Source organism: Syngnathus floridae, chromosome 1 (assembly GCF_059516105.1).
Source record: "Syngnathus floridae isolate MCC-2025c chromosome 1, RoL_Sflo_1.0, whole genome shotgun sequence".
Taxonomy (NCBI): domain Eukaryota; kingdom Metazoa; phylum Chordata; class Actinopteri; order Syngnathiformes; family Syngnathidae; genus Syngnathus; species Syngnathus floridae.
In genome coordinates, this window is record NC_142413.1 from 19,154,087 (window position 1) to 19,168,482 (window position 14,396).

Below are 14,396 nucleotides of genomic sequence, written 5' to 3' on the forward strand. Positions count from 1 at the left end.
AGCCTTTCATCGAGTGGTTCTTTTGGTGACCGATGCTGTTTGATTTAGAATCTGTTCAGCTATGACGGATAGTCAGTCTGTTGTTGGCCGATAAAAATAAAGCATGTGGATTTCTCAAATGTTATCGAAGGGATGGCGGTTGTCTTGCTACTCACTAGGACATGGATCCATGCGACACATTCTGAGGGTGTCGGGCTTACTGTCCAGACACAGGCCAATGGTGTTGTCCCTGGTGTCGCACACGGCCTGCCTCTGCTGATTCCCGTTGCCGCAGGTCACTGAGCACTGCAGGCACAAATTGAGAATATCTGTGAGCAAGACACTGAACCCCCATTTGCTTCTGACACTGCATCGTGAGTTGCTGAGTGAGGAGACAATGTTAAAGCACTACACAAATAAATGCTTATTTACCATTTGAACATGCAACATCGAAGAATGACTACAATCCTTAATATTTGCGTTCAGTACCTGAGACCAAGGTCCGACTCTCCATTGAGTTGGGCAGGCGTGTCGGTTGCAAGATCTACGGGTCTCTGGACGGTCATCGTTGCAATATTTACTATGGATAGATCTGGTGGTGTTGTCCTCTGACGGTTGGATGCAGCTGACCAAGCGGACTTGCATTCCGGTCTTGCCACACGGCTTGCTGCAGTTCTGCCATTCCCCTACCACCCAACTGAGAAAAGAAGCACGAGTTTCAAAGTCATTCAAATTGAAAATAATTTACCTAGACCACAAAGAAAAAGGCAACCAAATGCAGAAAATGATCATTTAAGAATGTCTGGAATACTGCTGCGGAAGAGGTTTTCTCAATTGTTATTGTCCTCCCCGAACGTGCTTTGAACTGTATAATGACGGCCAGCTGGAGTTTACCATAAAACTAAACACGCAACACAAAGAATGCCACACATCGTATATTTAAGTATAAGACAAGCATCACCAGTGCTAATGATAAAGTCCACGTAAAATCCCACGGACATGTGGAGTTCCGAAACTTGTAAAAAGAAAAAGAAAAACTGAAAAAGAAAATAGGAAAAACAGAAACATTATTATAAAAATAAAAGGGAATTGTGTATACGCCATTAGAATGTGTGCAAAATTGCCCTGCAGCAAAAGTGATTGTAGCATAATGAGAATGCATGCGGCTTGAATTTCACAATGATATTTACAAGGTCATGTATGACTTGGCAAAAAGAATCGAGAGTTTGAGAACAAAGTGTTCAACATGCAGGGAGGAAAGGGCCTGAGGCAAGAGGGCCTGAGGCAAGATGGTCATTTTGCAGTAGAGTTTTGGATTTTGAATAAATACGAAATTTTGAAATCAACAAACAAGTGATTTTATGAACTGTGATTTATAAATCAAACAATGATTATTTTTTTCACTCTGATACAAAAACTAGGCTGGGATTGAAATACTTCCTGTTGTCAACCTTCTTTTGAATATACATGGCATCCTTACATACATCTTTTGAATGTACATGGCAAACAAAACAGTGTGCCACTGACTAGTGGCAGATAGTGGAATTGCACCCAAAATAAACAAAGCGGAACAAACTAGTTTTAACTGTACTGAATATGAAATCAGCTTTAATCCTGCATTTTACGCTTTTGGCACAAAAAAATATGTATGTTGATGATACGTTTTCTAGTTTGGGAAAAACATATTTTTTAATGTAAACTATTTAAACTGTACAACCCGCTGTATAAAAAGACAGTGCTGCAAGCGTGTTTCTGTGTCACCAACTGGTTTTATGATTTTGAAGATATTTTCATGAAGGTATTTTTCTTGAAAAAGAATATTTGCTGTATAACTACTCATTTGCACAGCTATGCATTATAGCATTGCACTGAATAAAGTATAGTGCAAATAATATTATGCCGGCATGCTGTGATAAAGTTGTGTGTAGTACATGACTGAGTAAAGTGCAGTGCAATGGTACGCATACATTGGTGGAGGGCAGGGCTTCTGGTTGCAGTCTTGAGTGTCACGAGGTTTCATATTGGACCTGTTACAGAAGCTCTTGTGGACCATCTTACTGTCCACTTTTCTTCGACAGCCGTATCGCAGGTATCGTTTCCCTACACAAGCAAAAAACACTGTGAGCTCGAATACACTTATGTATATGGGGAAGGAGCGGTACTGTGCAGGTAAGATAATTTTGCCTGTGTACCTCCACCGCATGGCTTGGAGCAGTTGGACCACCTCTTTGGGGCCCATTCATAGGCGCTGTCCTCCACCAGAATGTTGTTTTGAATGGAAAAATCACTGTCCATGTTCATCAAATACTTATAGGAAAAATTCACATCCTCATCACCGTGTGTTTTCACCTAGAGAGAGACGGATTTTTATTTTGACATTTAAGCATAAAAAAAAAAACAAAAAAACACTATTTGGTTGTTCGTACATACCAAGATCAGAATTCCATGTCTGAGGGGGCCTGTTGTCTGAAGTGTCTCCTTGTCTTTGTCGTTTTCATATTCCCACTCTATCCCCTTTTCAATGACAGATTTTGATGGAGGGTATTCATTTTCCCCATTTATAAAAAACAGTCCTGAAGCCACATTTTTCACAGCTGGCAAAAAAAAAAGAGAGCAATTATACTTGTGAACATTGAAATGTATGCTTGCACAAAAGGATCTCGTCAATACCAAAAGTGTGCAAGGTAGATTTCAGCTCTTGTATCAGCAAGTGTCGCGCCCCTCTCGGAATTTCAAGAACTTTGAGGAAACCTGAAATGATTTAGAGGCAGTTGATGACTTCATTAAATGACATCATTCAGTCTCATTTGAAAAAAAAGAAAAAAAAAAAAGGACTGATATGATAAAGAAAAGTGAGACATTTCAATTGAAACTATAGCAGAAGAGTAGCTTTGCAGATGGGTGGAAAATATCCAGTAGTATATTTCCTGACACTTTTGGAAAAATGACCATTGGAATTTAAGCTGGGAAAAATTTGCAATACTCCAAATCAGGAGATTTTCATGGGAATTAACAAGGAATGATGATTTGATAGAAATGTGTCACAATAAATCATTCAAATAAACATTTGGTTTGGTCCCATGCAGACATCCATGCAAATTAGATCTCTTCTTACACTTTCTTTATTGCTACATTTTTTTTAGAACCCTTTACTCGAGCAGACGGCTCTTAACTTGAAAAATAAGTTAGGATAGCACTACACTTGCATTTGCTTTTGTCACGACTCTGCTCAAGTGTATTCTCCTAACTAAGTTTAAGTTTCTAATTAAAAATTAACCTTCCATTTTTTTTCATTTTAAAATTGGAACATTCCCAGAATTTTGCGACTCCACAGAGAAGTCAACTGATAAAGCTCAAAACGTCTCTCCGAGATCAGTGTCAGGGTCTCTACTAGTCCTCTAGAGGGCGACCTTTAGCTTAATATGAGTCCAGAGGCATGGGTCCAAAACATGTTAGAGCGAGACAGTTGGCCTGATGGCACTCGACTTGGCCCTGAGCCACTACCTTGCTTCTTGACGGTGCGGGTGATTGTGTCCTTGAAGGTTTTGCACCTGGAGTTATCCCCGCCACAAACGCCACACTTGTCGTCCCTCTTGGAGGAGCCCACCACACCATCGCACCCCACTTTCTGCTCAGGAGAACACCCATTAGATGATCACAAGTTTAACGTGAGCCGATGACATCTTTCTCCTAACATCACTCACCTCACACAATCCACGCACACACACGCTGTGCGGGTCCTTGTATGAGCAACGCGTGCCGTCCTGGACCATGCGCTGCATGAAGACCACATCCCCCGTCTCCTTGGACTGACAGTGCAGGTGGCAGCGCTTGTTTGCTGTGGAAGGAAATATGCAAAAGGCATTCACTTAACAAGCAAATGGAATGAGTTTTATACGAGCCGGTGTTGTTACGTTTCATTGATGTCTGTGTGACTCATACTATACACCAATCAATAAAGTTCAATCGTTCAATCGTTCAATCGTTCAATCGTTCAATCGTTCAATCAATCAATCAATCAATCAATCAATCAATCAATCAATCAATCAATCAATCAATCAATCAATCAATCAATCAATCAATCAATCAATCAACACCTTGAAAATAAGCTTTTTTTTTTTGCCATGCACATATGTGAGAGTCTTGGTGAAATTGTGTTGTGTCCCTCTGCAGCAAGTGATAGTAGCGACATGGAAGCAGAAACAGGTGCAGAAGGAAGGGGTCGACCAAGGTCGAATGACATCAGGGAATGTGGTGGAGAGAGGGATCTGTTTTGAAAGAGCTTTCCAAAGACGCAGCGTGTTTTTATGGGAGGGTGTAGTCATACCTCAGAGCTTTACTCAATCATGGCCAGATGTGGATGACCATATCGGAACATAACATTTATATAACCATCTAACCACCACATTCAAAATTATGTGTTAAGTCCTCTTTTTTGGGATTTTGTTTAACAGTGCATCATTACTTGACCACATGACTTCATCTGAGGGATGTGTGTTAGAATATTCACCATCTGGGTGTTCATAGGGGAGCCACTGCTTGTTGCTAGGTTGTTCCAAACGAGGGTCCCAAGCATGACATTGTTCCTCTCGCCTGTCACTGTAGATGTCCTCGCACTCGTTAGTGTTGCACATCTGGAACTGGTATTCTGCCCCCATGCAGCCGAGGCCTCCGTTGGCTGGTCTGGTGGAAGATGACATGAAGAATGTTTTGAGTCACCGCTTGGAGCTTCCATTGATTGCTGACCAAAGCTATTCCTCTGCACCTCTTATCAGAAGGCGCTGTGGGCAGCTTTATATGAACTTCGACAAGATATTCTCATTTTCATTTACGATGTCTAGAAAGGGAACATGGGTATGATCAAAAGATTTAGCGCCATACCTTGGATTGTCGCATTCGCGTGTGCGAAACTGAACTCCGCCACCACATGGGTGAGAGCACTGTCCAAATTCACTCCAGGAACCCCAGTTCCCATCTTGCTTGATGATGTCAGGTGTCAGCCAGACGCAGTGACCTTTAAAGCAATGCTGCAGGACCACAAATGCACTCAGTGATGGGCACGTGTGACATGATTTTTCTTCATCAGAACACACGGCAAATATGATTTCCAAAATGTTTTACCTTCCCATTTCCACACGTAGTGCCGTCGATGGGCGGTCCTTTCTTGGTCTTGCAGAAGAAAGGATTTTCCGGGTGGCTGCACCAGAGCTGCTTGCATGGGTCGAAGGTGCGATACTGCAGAGGACAAAGACATACTTCTATTTCCAATTGAACTGCTACATTTTGCGCTGTCTAATTAGGGTGGCAACTGGAATGAGGCTGAACACGTAATACTCGATAATAAAAAGAGAAACGTGAAGAATAATCACCAACACCACCACGACAACGACGGTAACCCTGCATTGTCACTGCACTCCACTGAGAAACATACAGCCAATCATGCAAACTCAGCCAAATGATGCAGGAGAGACAGGACTCTCTGAATGAAATAGCCTGTGGTTCAAATCACAATGGAGGTCAGAGGGCAAAAGCTTCAAGAGCCCCAAAAAGATGACGTCTCGGCGGCCTCGGAAACCAAGACCAGGCACTAAATTCTCCTCGCAGTCTGATGCAAACCAATGATACAGACACCACAGATGTGTCTCCAGACCAGTGTCTGAGGGGCCATGCCCTCCTACCTCCTCTCCAGTAATGACAATACTCACCATGACCCAGTGGAACCCGCAGGTCAGAGGGTGAGTCACAGTTAATGGCCAGACAGTGGTAGGTAATCATCAGTGACGTCAGGCTGGAGGATCCTAAAAGCTGAAGTGAAACATGGAAAAACTACCTCTGTTCTGGCTCAGTCCTCTTCCCATTTAATGGGAAAGACATCTTTCAGACCTTTTCCACTCCTTTATAGAGTGCGCCAGTCGAAGGAGGTTCTTCCTGCTTGTACTGTGATGGATTCAAGGAATTTTTTTTTTCATTGTTGCGAGGTTCACCTTATAAACCTTTCAAAATGCAGGGTTTGTAGTTTTTGACAGGCATTTTAGAATCCTGCAGGCCGAAGTCCCCAAAATGACAATGGGTGGAACAGAGACAAGGTACAATTGCAACAACGTAAAAGAACGGAGCAACATTTAAACAAAATAATTCAGGAGACATAGAAAATGAAATAAATACAAACACAAAGAGCCAAATGTCCTCAGGAAGGTGGGGTTACCTTACCTGTGTTCCTGAAAGGCCTGCCTTTTGTAGCTGAAGGGAATGGGTTTGACAAGAGAATAGAGGGGGTAATCTAGCAAAGTGTGCAAAAGCTCCTGAACAAACCCTTTGTCAATCAAGCAAGCGTCCCAGAAGAGCAAACGGTGTGATGCTTGCAGGAGTCTGAAGCTCTTTTATCAAGTTGGATTTACAACCAAAAAAAGACTTTGAAATGGCTTCATGTAAAACCACTGTGCTGGAAAACTAAATATGTATTGGAATATGAATTACAGATTATAATTGGGATTTACAAAAGAAAAGAGAGGTTGGGAAGAGCTGTCAAAACCGATTTACCTGCTTTTAAGCAAGATATCAATCCCACCAGTGGCCGGGAGAGGAAAAAAGAGGACATCAGAAAAATGTGAATAAGTGTGTATCGCATATGCGACCCTCATATCCATGTACAGTGAACCCCCGTTTATCACGGGAGAAACGTTCCAGACCCGCCCGTACTAGGTTAAAATCCGTCCGAGATATAAAGAGACTTACTTTTACAATATCTACTTTTTAAAATAGATAACCTTAATAAAACATACCTTTTAAAACCTTGTAAACATATTTGAACAAACACAAAAAAAAATTGCAAGCAAAAATACAGTATGCATTGCATCTGGCGCCTTTAAGAGGTGGAGCTGGGTGAGGTGCCATGTGATGTTAGTGAGTCTGAATATAACCTTCTGCGTGTGAGCTGTGGTCAACAGCAGTGACGTTACTGTGTTGTATTGTTTTCATGATACTGAAAAAGCGCACCAACTTTGAATCGCGATGTATCGGGGGAACACTGTGCATGAGAAGTTAGTATCTACCCTTAAAACTGCTCTCATAAAAGGAACATTGCAAACTGACAAACTGTTAAGAGTTCAGAAGCGTCTCGAGCCATGCTAGTTGACATAAGGGGGGTCTCTTACCGCAGTACACATGGTGTAGCCCACACCAAAGTCAAACCGGCACTGTTCATTCATGGAGTAGTGTAAACCAGGAAGCTGTGGCAGTGATGGCCAGTTGTGGTCAAAGGGGTCATCCCGGAGACAGTCATAAGAACTGGGAATGACAATCAGATGACGGATGAAAGTTTATCCTGCTGGAGCTGAGAGCAGCTGACTTTGAGTAAAAGCTTGTCTGTATGCTGGAATGCTAGGCGGTCAAACCACTTGGCCGCCGTGCAGTTCCATTTATAATATAAAAACATTATGTAAGTTCCTCTAAATTGAAACAAAATTCAAAATTTGTCACACCACAAAGAAGTTGTTGTTAACAAATCAAAATAAAATGAGGCTTCAAAATCATGGAAAATCAAGCCGTTTTAAATGCTGTGGGTGTGTCCACTGAACGACAAGAAGCAAGCACCGCTCCACCGTGCGTCAAACTACAACCTGGAAAAATGGGAGCTACCTTGCCTAATCTCTTTCATATATTTACGTCTTTGAGCCACAAAAATACATATCCGCTTAAAGCCGGATGACCATGGTTTATCCTGGGGCTTTTCCACGCCGTGACAACGGGGCTCTCTAAAGCGTGAGTGCAAAGCTCCAGTCCAAATACTGGCTGCCAGATTTGGAATTTAAAAAATGTTTTGCTCCTAAGTGGCCACGCCAGCAGACTATCCAAAGCAAAGCTACATTTTCAGGGTGTGGCATAGCTAGCTAGCATGTTGCCACTGCACTTGTTAATCACTGAGGTGAATGAAGGCACCATAGTTTTGAATTATAGTGGGGAAAGGAGAGACTCGTGCCACAGCTAAGGTGTGTCACTAGGCACAGATTTAGCCACGTCTTGAAATAGTCATGCAGCACAAGTACTACTACATTGATCTCAGTCTTTCCAGAAAATTACTTTAAACATGTAGAACATATTCAGAGCTAAACACACAATACAGATATTCGTTTAGTTAAGTCTTGTGTATAAGTCTCACTGTAGGTAGCGTCCCAGCTCTTGCATGCTACACCTGGACCACTGAAAACGGTGGAAGGCAGCTTGAACCAGTGGGGCCATGATGCTCCCCATGTGCACCTCATCTCCACAGTGGTTCCCTTGTCCATCATGCTCCATACCCAGCCTGCGGCGAAACAGCGGAGTTGGGAGGTGAAAATAAGGGTGTATGAGAAATATGTATGAGTGAAAAGACCAAGCATGTACAAAGCATAATATTATGACAAGGTACTCACACATGTCCGGTCTCATGCGCTACCACAAAGGCCGAAGAGAAACCGTCCTCGTGGTTCAAAGTGCAGCTTCTTACTGGGTGGCACATGCCAGTCACTGGGGCATAACCTACACCACATGAAACCAAATGAAACATTAAACGTTGGCTCAAAAATTGCTTTGAACTACGCTGCATGTTTGGAGATGTCTAGATGTTTACGTGATGCTTACAATTGTAGTACGGAACTGCAATACATTATACTAAATGTTTTGTTGATGTTGTCCCACAAAATTAGGTTGTTGGTCAGTGTATGGGATCCTGGAGGTTAAAGTACGTTATTTTGAAATACAGAGGCAAAGAAAAACATGAATAGGTACCCTCAATGTAGCCTCCCATATGTCTTCCTAAAATGTGAATGTGAAAAATGTGCTTTGGATAACATATTTTATAGATCCATTCATTATTAGAATCAAATTCTTGATTCTTTCAAATGATTAATATAATAAGAGTGACTGACTTTATTTGCAGATTTGCTGTGTGAGTTCTGAGAACAAAAGTGCTGAGACGGGACTGTATGTTGCACGTGACGTAACCTGTGTGATTATATGTCTAAAGCTAACCCCTGAAGAGTCTCTCGCAAGCTGCATTTTCATGTGTGTCCTTTGCGTCCTTTGATTGTGGAGCTGTTTCTGTCCGTGCTCTCCTTATTGATTTTGTGCTGCAGAAGGCTGAGCCCAAGGGCAGCCGAAGGGCTTCTGTGCCTTTAGATGCCTCTCCCTTGGGCCTTCCTGTTAGCTTGCACTCTGGTGCACGCAAAACCACCGACCGCCAAACCCACATTGCACTATGCCGCGTGAGGCAGCGGGAGGAAGAGGTCAGGATACTCTCTCTGGTTTGGATGTGTATTATGTTCATCAGATGACTCCTATGTGTCTTCGGTCATTACCCTGCATGCCCGTGGGGCCGAATTCCTGCCGTGTGAGGAAGATAGCGTGGTCGTGATACTGATCATCCCAAGTGTCCTGTTTCTGCTGATCATAGGCCCAACGACACACGTTCTCCAGACTCTGGGAAGGGTTCCCCAGCTTGATTAGAGTAATGGACTGCAAGGAGACAGAAATAGAACGCAGATATAGAGACAGAAAATTGAATTCACACAAAAAAGGCTACAGCTGACCCTGTAGGGGGCAGTGTCACTGTATTGCATTTATCATTATGGCATGTGCAAATTTCTCAGGTGACCCACAGTGATAGAAAGTAGTTAGAACATCCAAGCATCACACAATCCAGATGACTGAAAATAAATAGCAATTGGAATGACAGAATAAATAAAGTGCATTTCTGATGGACATAAAGTGTAAATTTTACAAAATGCATTAATCGTAAAACAGAAAGATGTTATTATGATTAAGTGTTTGATATTTATATGGATATGATCACACACCATCTGATGTTGATCCGCTACATTACGATGATGTGACAGTAATGATGTAATTAAGTGGATTAGTGTTAGGGTTTGAAACCTATTTTTCATTTGACTGATGAAAGAATATAGCCCACAATATAAAAATCCCGAGATGGTAATTAGTAAGTAATCCTGTGACACTCATGCTTGAGGGATTTTTTTTTCTTCTTTTAAGTTTCAAGATTTAATAGCATTCTGGGAGCATATTGCGTTTGTGTGAGGGTGTGTCCGTGTTCAGGGTCACACAGCCAATCTGCAGGCTGTCTGGGTGCAGCTCGGTTGCCACGGTAATTGGGGATGATGGACAGCCGGCGCTTTGGCTAAAGCTGCAATAGGGGATGATGGATGGAGGTGTGTGTGTGTGTGTGTGTGTGCGTGCGTGTGCGTGTCTGCGTCGCAGGACTCCAGTGGCACTGGCCACAAGGAGGTGGGAGAGCAAAAGATAAGGATACAGAGGGATAAGTGTATCACAGAGCAGCAATCCCAGCATTACAACGGGTGTTATCATCCTGTGGGGTAATCCACTTCTACATTAGCACTCCTACATTATTCTCACTTCTTTGTTCCTCTGCTCTGCAACTGCAGGCCGATAGAATTACTGGCAGATAGAAAAAGGACGCTAGGCCTCTCTGTCCCATCTCGATGTTTGTGAATGAGAGATTCTGATCATTGATTGTTTATCTTTGCCTGGACTTCCCATGATTCTATGCTGCAGTCTACTGGGAGGAAGGCTGATTGCATAACGGCCGGCGTTTCTGAGTTCTTTGGTGCTGAACTGTGAAGGCGTGCGACTTGAAAACACTCCCCCGAGATGCCCCATGCTTTTAGTTCGTCTTTTGCTCAGTCCGCTGGAATAACAGGCTTCGGGCAACGTTGCGTGTGTCTGTGTGCTTGCTTATGGGTTTGAAAGAATTGGCTGTGCTTACTATAGATAGTCAAAGTGTCCGTAGCAATATTCTTGTATCAAGCCGAGTCCATTTATTTTTCTTTCAAAAAGAAAGGGCCTCATTGTTTCCAGGAACCACAGAACTTGCCTTGTGCATTACCAGGGCCCTTTGTGGGACCATGGACACATTTTCATGGGAGACATTTTTTTTAAGGGACCCCTTATATATTCCTAAAGAGCAGAATCATTTTTTCACTACTTTCTGTGTTACAATAAAGGAGAATTGTGGAGAGCAATTATGGAGTCAATCCTGCTGAACACTGCAGGAATAATTAGTTTTTCTTTATGGGTGTGCTAAGCCCCATTTGTATTCCCTTGCAAATTATCTTGCCGACTCCCAAGTTACGGCTCACATAACCCTGGGGGCCCCAAGACCGCAGTTCGAGAAACACCTGTCTCAGGTCTTACCTTTCCATGGCCCAACATGATAATCCGCACCAGCACCACATTGATTTTTGCTCCCAGAGATTGGTCGTGGTAGATCTCATTCACCTGAGGACACACACAGGAAGGCAATAGTCCATTGAAAAATAAAAACATCCAGATGTTATCGTAAAACAAATTACTTCACGAACATACGTCAAAATTAAATCCTCTCTCAAATTTGTTGTTTGATACGATGAAAATAATTCAAAGCAAAACTCTATTCACCCACCCAATCCAATCCAATCCACCCAATCCACCCCTCCCTCCCTCCCTCCCTCCCTCCCTCCCTCCCTCCCTCCCTCCCTCCCTCCCTCCCTCCCTCCCTCCCTCCCTCCGTCCGTCCGTCCGTCCGTCCGTCCGTCCGTCCGTCCATCCATCCATCCATCCATCCATCCAATCCAACCATCATCGCTCTATATACAGCATATACAATTAAAACCAAGAATGATCCCTATTCAATATTCAGCAGAGAAAGCTGGTTCTGTAATAGATGCACAGCTGATTCAGTTATAATGTGACAACATGAACATCCAATTTTCTTAACTAACTTGTAACTTTTTATGCACCAGTGTCATTTAAATCACATGAATGGAACAAGAAGCAGTTAAAGAAAGACAGAAGACAATGCATACACAGGGCAGATTGGTGTGGGAGTTAAGGCCTGCTGGTCTTAGTGGCTGTGTGTGGTGCCTAATGAGGCAAAAGGATGTAAAAACAGACAGCTATAATGAGATAGCTGATGGACAACCCACACACGCGCACACACACACGCACGCACACATGCACACTCAAGCTTGCATGTACACATACACACAGAGGTAAAGGGAGAGGAACAATAATCAGTGGCACCAAGCACGGGAAGGCTAAGAATAAAGCCCAGATCAGGGGGGGAGGGGGGTAACAGTGCCAAACTGAGAGCAGAGAATTTTTTTAAGGCGAAAGAGAAAATGATGTATTCTCAGAGAATAATGCTAATAGAGCATTTGCATAGATGAGTGAAAAGATTTCACATAACTCGATGCTGGTGTGTGTGTGTGTGTGTGTGTGTGTGTGTGTGTGTGTGTGTGTGTGTGTGTGTGTGTAGCCAAGCTAAATAATCGGAAAATAATCCAAAAGATACAAACTGTTGGATGTGATTTGCTGCATTGCATAAGCCTGGCTCCATTGTCAGTTTGAACGAACGTTAAAGCTTTTCTTGTCTGTAGTAACGTGTATATGGTAAATAATAAATATTTTGAAATCAAACTATACATAGACTTCTACACCAGCATCACACATTGAGAATCCCTAAAATAACACGAGTGGTTTTAGTGGAAACACCACTTTCCATGTGGAAGTGTGTGTTTACCCAAGTGGAACCGAAATAAATGCAGACTGTAATTAGCCTACGAGACAAAATGGGTCTTTTTGACCGCTAACTGTGTGTAGGACAGAGCAGCACAAATGTGTACATAAAATAACACTCAACAATTCAACGGATGGATACAAAAATAACAATGCATATTATAAGTAAAGCACAGTGACCTTGGTATGAGATGAGCTCCTAAAAATTGGAGCTTCATCGATGCCTCCCTGTCTAGTACCAACACAACTGGACAATTGAATTAGATTTAGAAAATCATGGTTAATTCTCTGAGAGATTTAAAAAATAAAAAAAAAAGTGCGAAAAACACACCAATGCAACCAAGTGATAAAAAGGTATTTATTAAATTAAAAGTAGATACTAACTGGAAGGTGCTTAGGTGGTATAAAGAAGAACTGTGATGTTGCTACTTTTAATTTGCATTTAATTAGCTGCTGGCACTTCACACTTGCAGTTAGTAGTAGCTCTCGCCCACATTTGGTCATTATACAGTGATTTAAAAAAAGCAGGTGATATGTCCTGGCCTTGATGGAGACAAATACAGGCATTAAAGTAATAAAAGCTTAAAATAAGTCTGTGCAACATATCTTCCTGAAGTAGCCAAATGAGAAGATGCTAAACATAATCACTTGCAGTCTTTCAGTTGGAAACGGAATTTTCCCCACAATGTCTTCAGCGGAGTACACACAGAGGAAATTAGGGTGAAAGAGTCAGAAAAACTTTAGGTCGCTTCCTAATTGTCCAGGGATCGACAAAACACAGCGTTGACCACACATTTGCTGTTGTTAGTCTTGGCTATTTTTTTGAGCATGTCACTCAATAATAGTTTACAAACATCGAGATAAAATGACAGCTACAAACAATTCCGATGTGCTTTGAAGGATTTTGTTCATATGATGCCACATTGGCTAAATGATGAACATTTGTTGTAGCAAAAACATGCACTAAAAACATCTCATCTGCTGATGGCCGAAGTGAGTCATCACAAACATTGTCATGAGCACTGTGCCATTTAGAAGCAGCTATGCACAGATTGTCTTTTTTGGGGACACACTTGGGAAGACTTAAAACAGTGAGAATTGGAATTGCCTGTCTGACAGCGCTTCACCAGTATCTGTGACACTTGCAGCTGACGAGCAGTCTATTATTACCTGTCCTACAGTACTTTCAATTCCTTTGCCCGGCTCCTCTTACCACTTGAAAATCTGACTGTTCACTCCTTTTGTGGCTTATTCAACACACAAGCATGGCAAATCACAATGAGGCAGCTGTTAGCTAAAGGTGCTTCCTGAATTGTGGAAGCATAAATGTCAATTTAATGTACAGAAATTTGCATAAGTTAAGAACTTCCCTTACACACACATACACACACCCTTATTATCACTGACTATTCATATCCAAGGATAGTGTGATTAACACTTTGTCACACTTCTCGAAAGGTCTCCTGTTAATGGACGCTCACGAGACAGATGCAGCACCAATGGTTATTGAATCCATCACCTTGATGGTCATCTCCAGACCAGCATTGGACTCATTTTAATTTTCTCCAGATTGATTTACACGTGCACAATAAAGCTGAATATTTTTTCTCTATTCCACTCCGTTCAGGTTATATATAATCACTTCCTCAATCTGTTAACAATTATCACCTTCTGCACCTTAATCTTCACACCAAAGATATTCTGTTAGGGAGTGATATGTGATTTCGTATAAAATGGTTACTGAGCCCCTAAAGTATCACCTGTTTAAAGGTTTTGTAAAACAAAAAACCCCAAAAAATATGTGATCGCACTATTGGCCATCTGAGTGGCACCACAATTCAGTTGTG

At 42.2% G+C, this 14,396-nt stretch overlaps 1 protein-coding gene across 3 annotated transcripts in view; it reads right to left on the reverse strand.

The window, feature by feature from the left end:
• The window catches only part of LOC148404447 (A disintegrin and metalloproteinase with thrombospondin motifs 2-like), an 89,240-nt gene that overhangs the window by 7,679 nt on the left and 67,165 nt on the right, over positions 1-14,396 (reverse strand). For 2 of the 3 annotated variants that reach the window (XM_088382598.1, XM_088382608.1), the window contains exons 5-21: positions 11,188-11,271; positions 9,315-9,471; positions 8,391-8,496; positions 8,138-8,281; positions 7,134-7,266; positions 6,190-6,219; positions 5,101-5,214; positions 4,861-5,006; positions 4,490-4,662; positions 3,684-3,817; positions 3,484-3,607; positions 2,650-2,730; positions 2,410-2,573; positions 2,172-2,328; positions 1,947-2,079; positions 469-676; positions 156-285 (exon numbers count right to left, since the gene is read on the reverse strand). In XM_088382598.1, coding sequence (XP_088238724.1) covers positions 156-285; positions 469-676; positions 1,947-2,079; positions 2,172-2,328; positions 2,410-2,573; positions 2,650-2,730; positions 3,484-3,607; positions 3,684-3,817; positions 4,490-4,662; positions 4,861-5,006; positions 5,101-5,214; positions 6,190-6,219; positions 7,134-7,266; positions 8,138-8,281; positions 8,391-8,496; positions 9,315-9,471; positions 11,188-11,271 — 2,218 coding nt within the window. The remainder of the gene's footprint in view (positions 1-155; positions 286-468; positions 677-1,946; positions 2,080-2,171; positions 2,329-2,409; positions 2,574-2,649; positions 2,731-3,483; positions 3,608-3,683; positions 3,818-4,489; positions 4,663-4,860; positions 5,007-5,100; positions 5,215-6,189; positions 6,220-7,133; positions 7,267-8,137; positions 8,282-8,390; positions 8,497-9,314; positions 9,472-11,187; positions 11,272-14,396) is intronic. The other variant, XM_088382589.1, reaches the window with a different exon arrangement.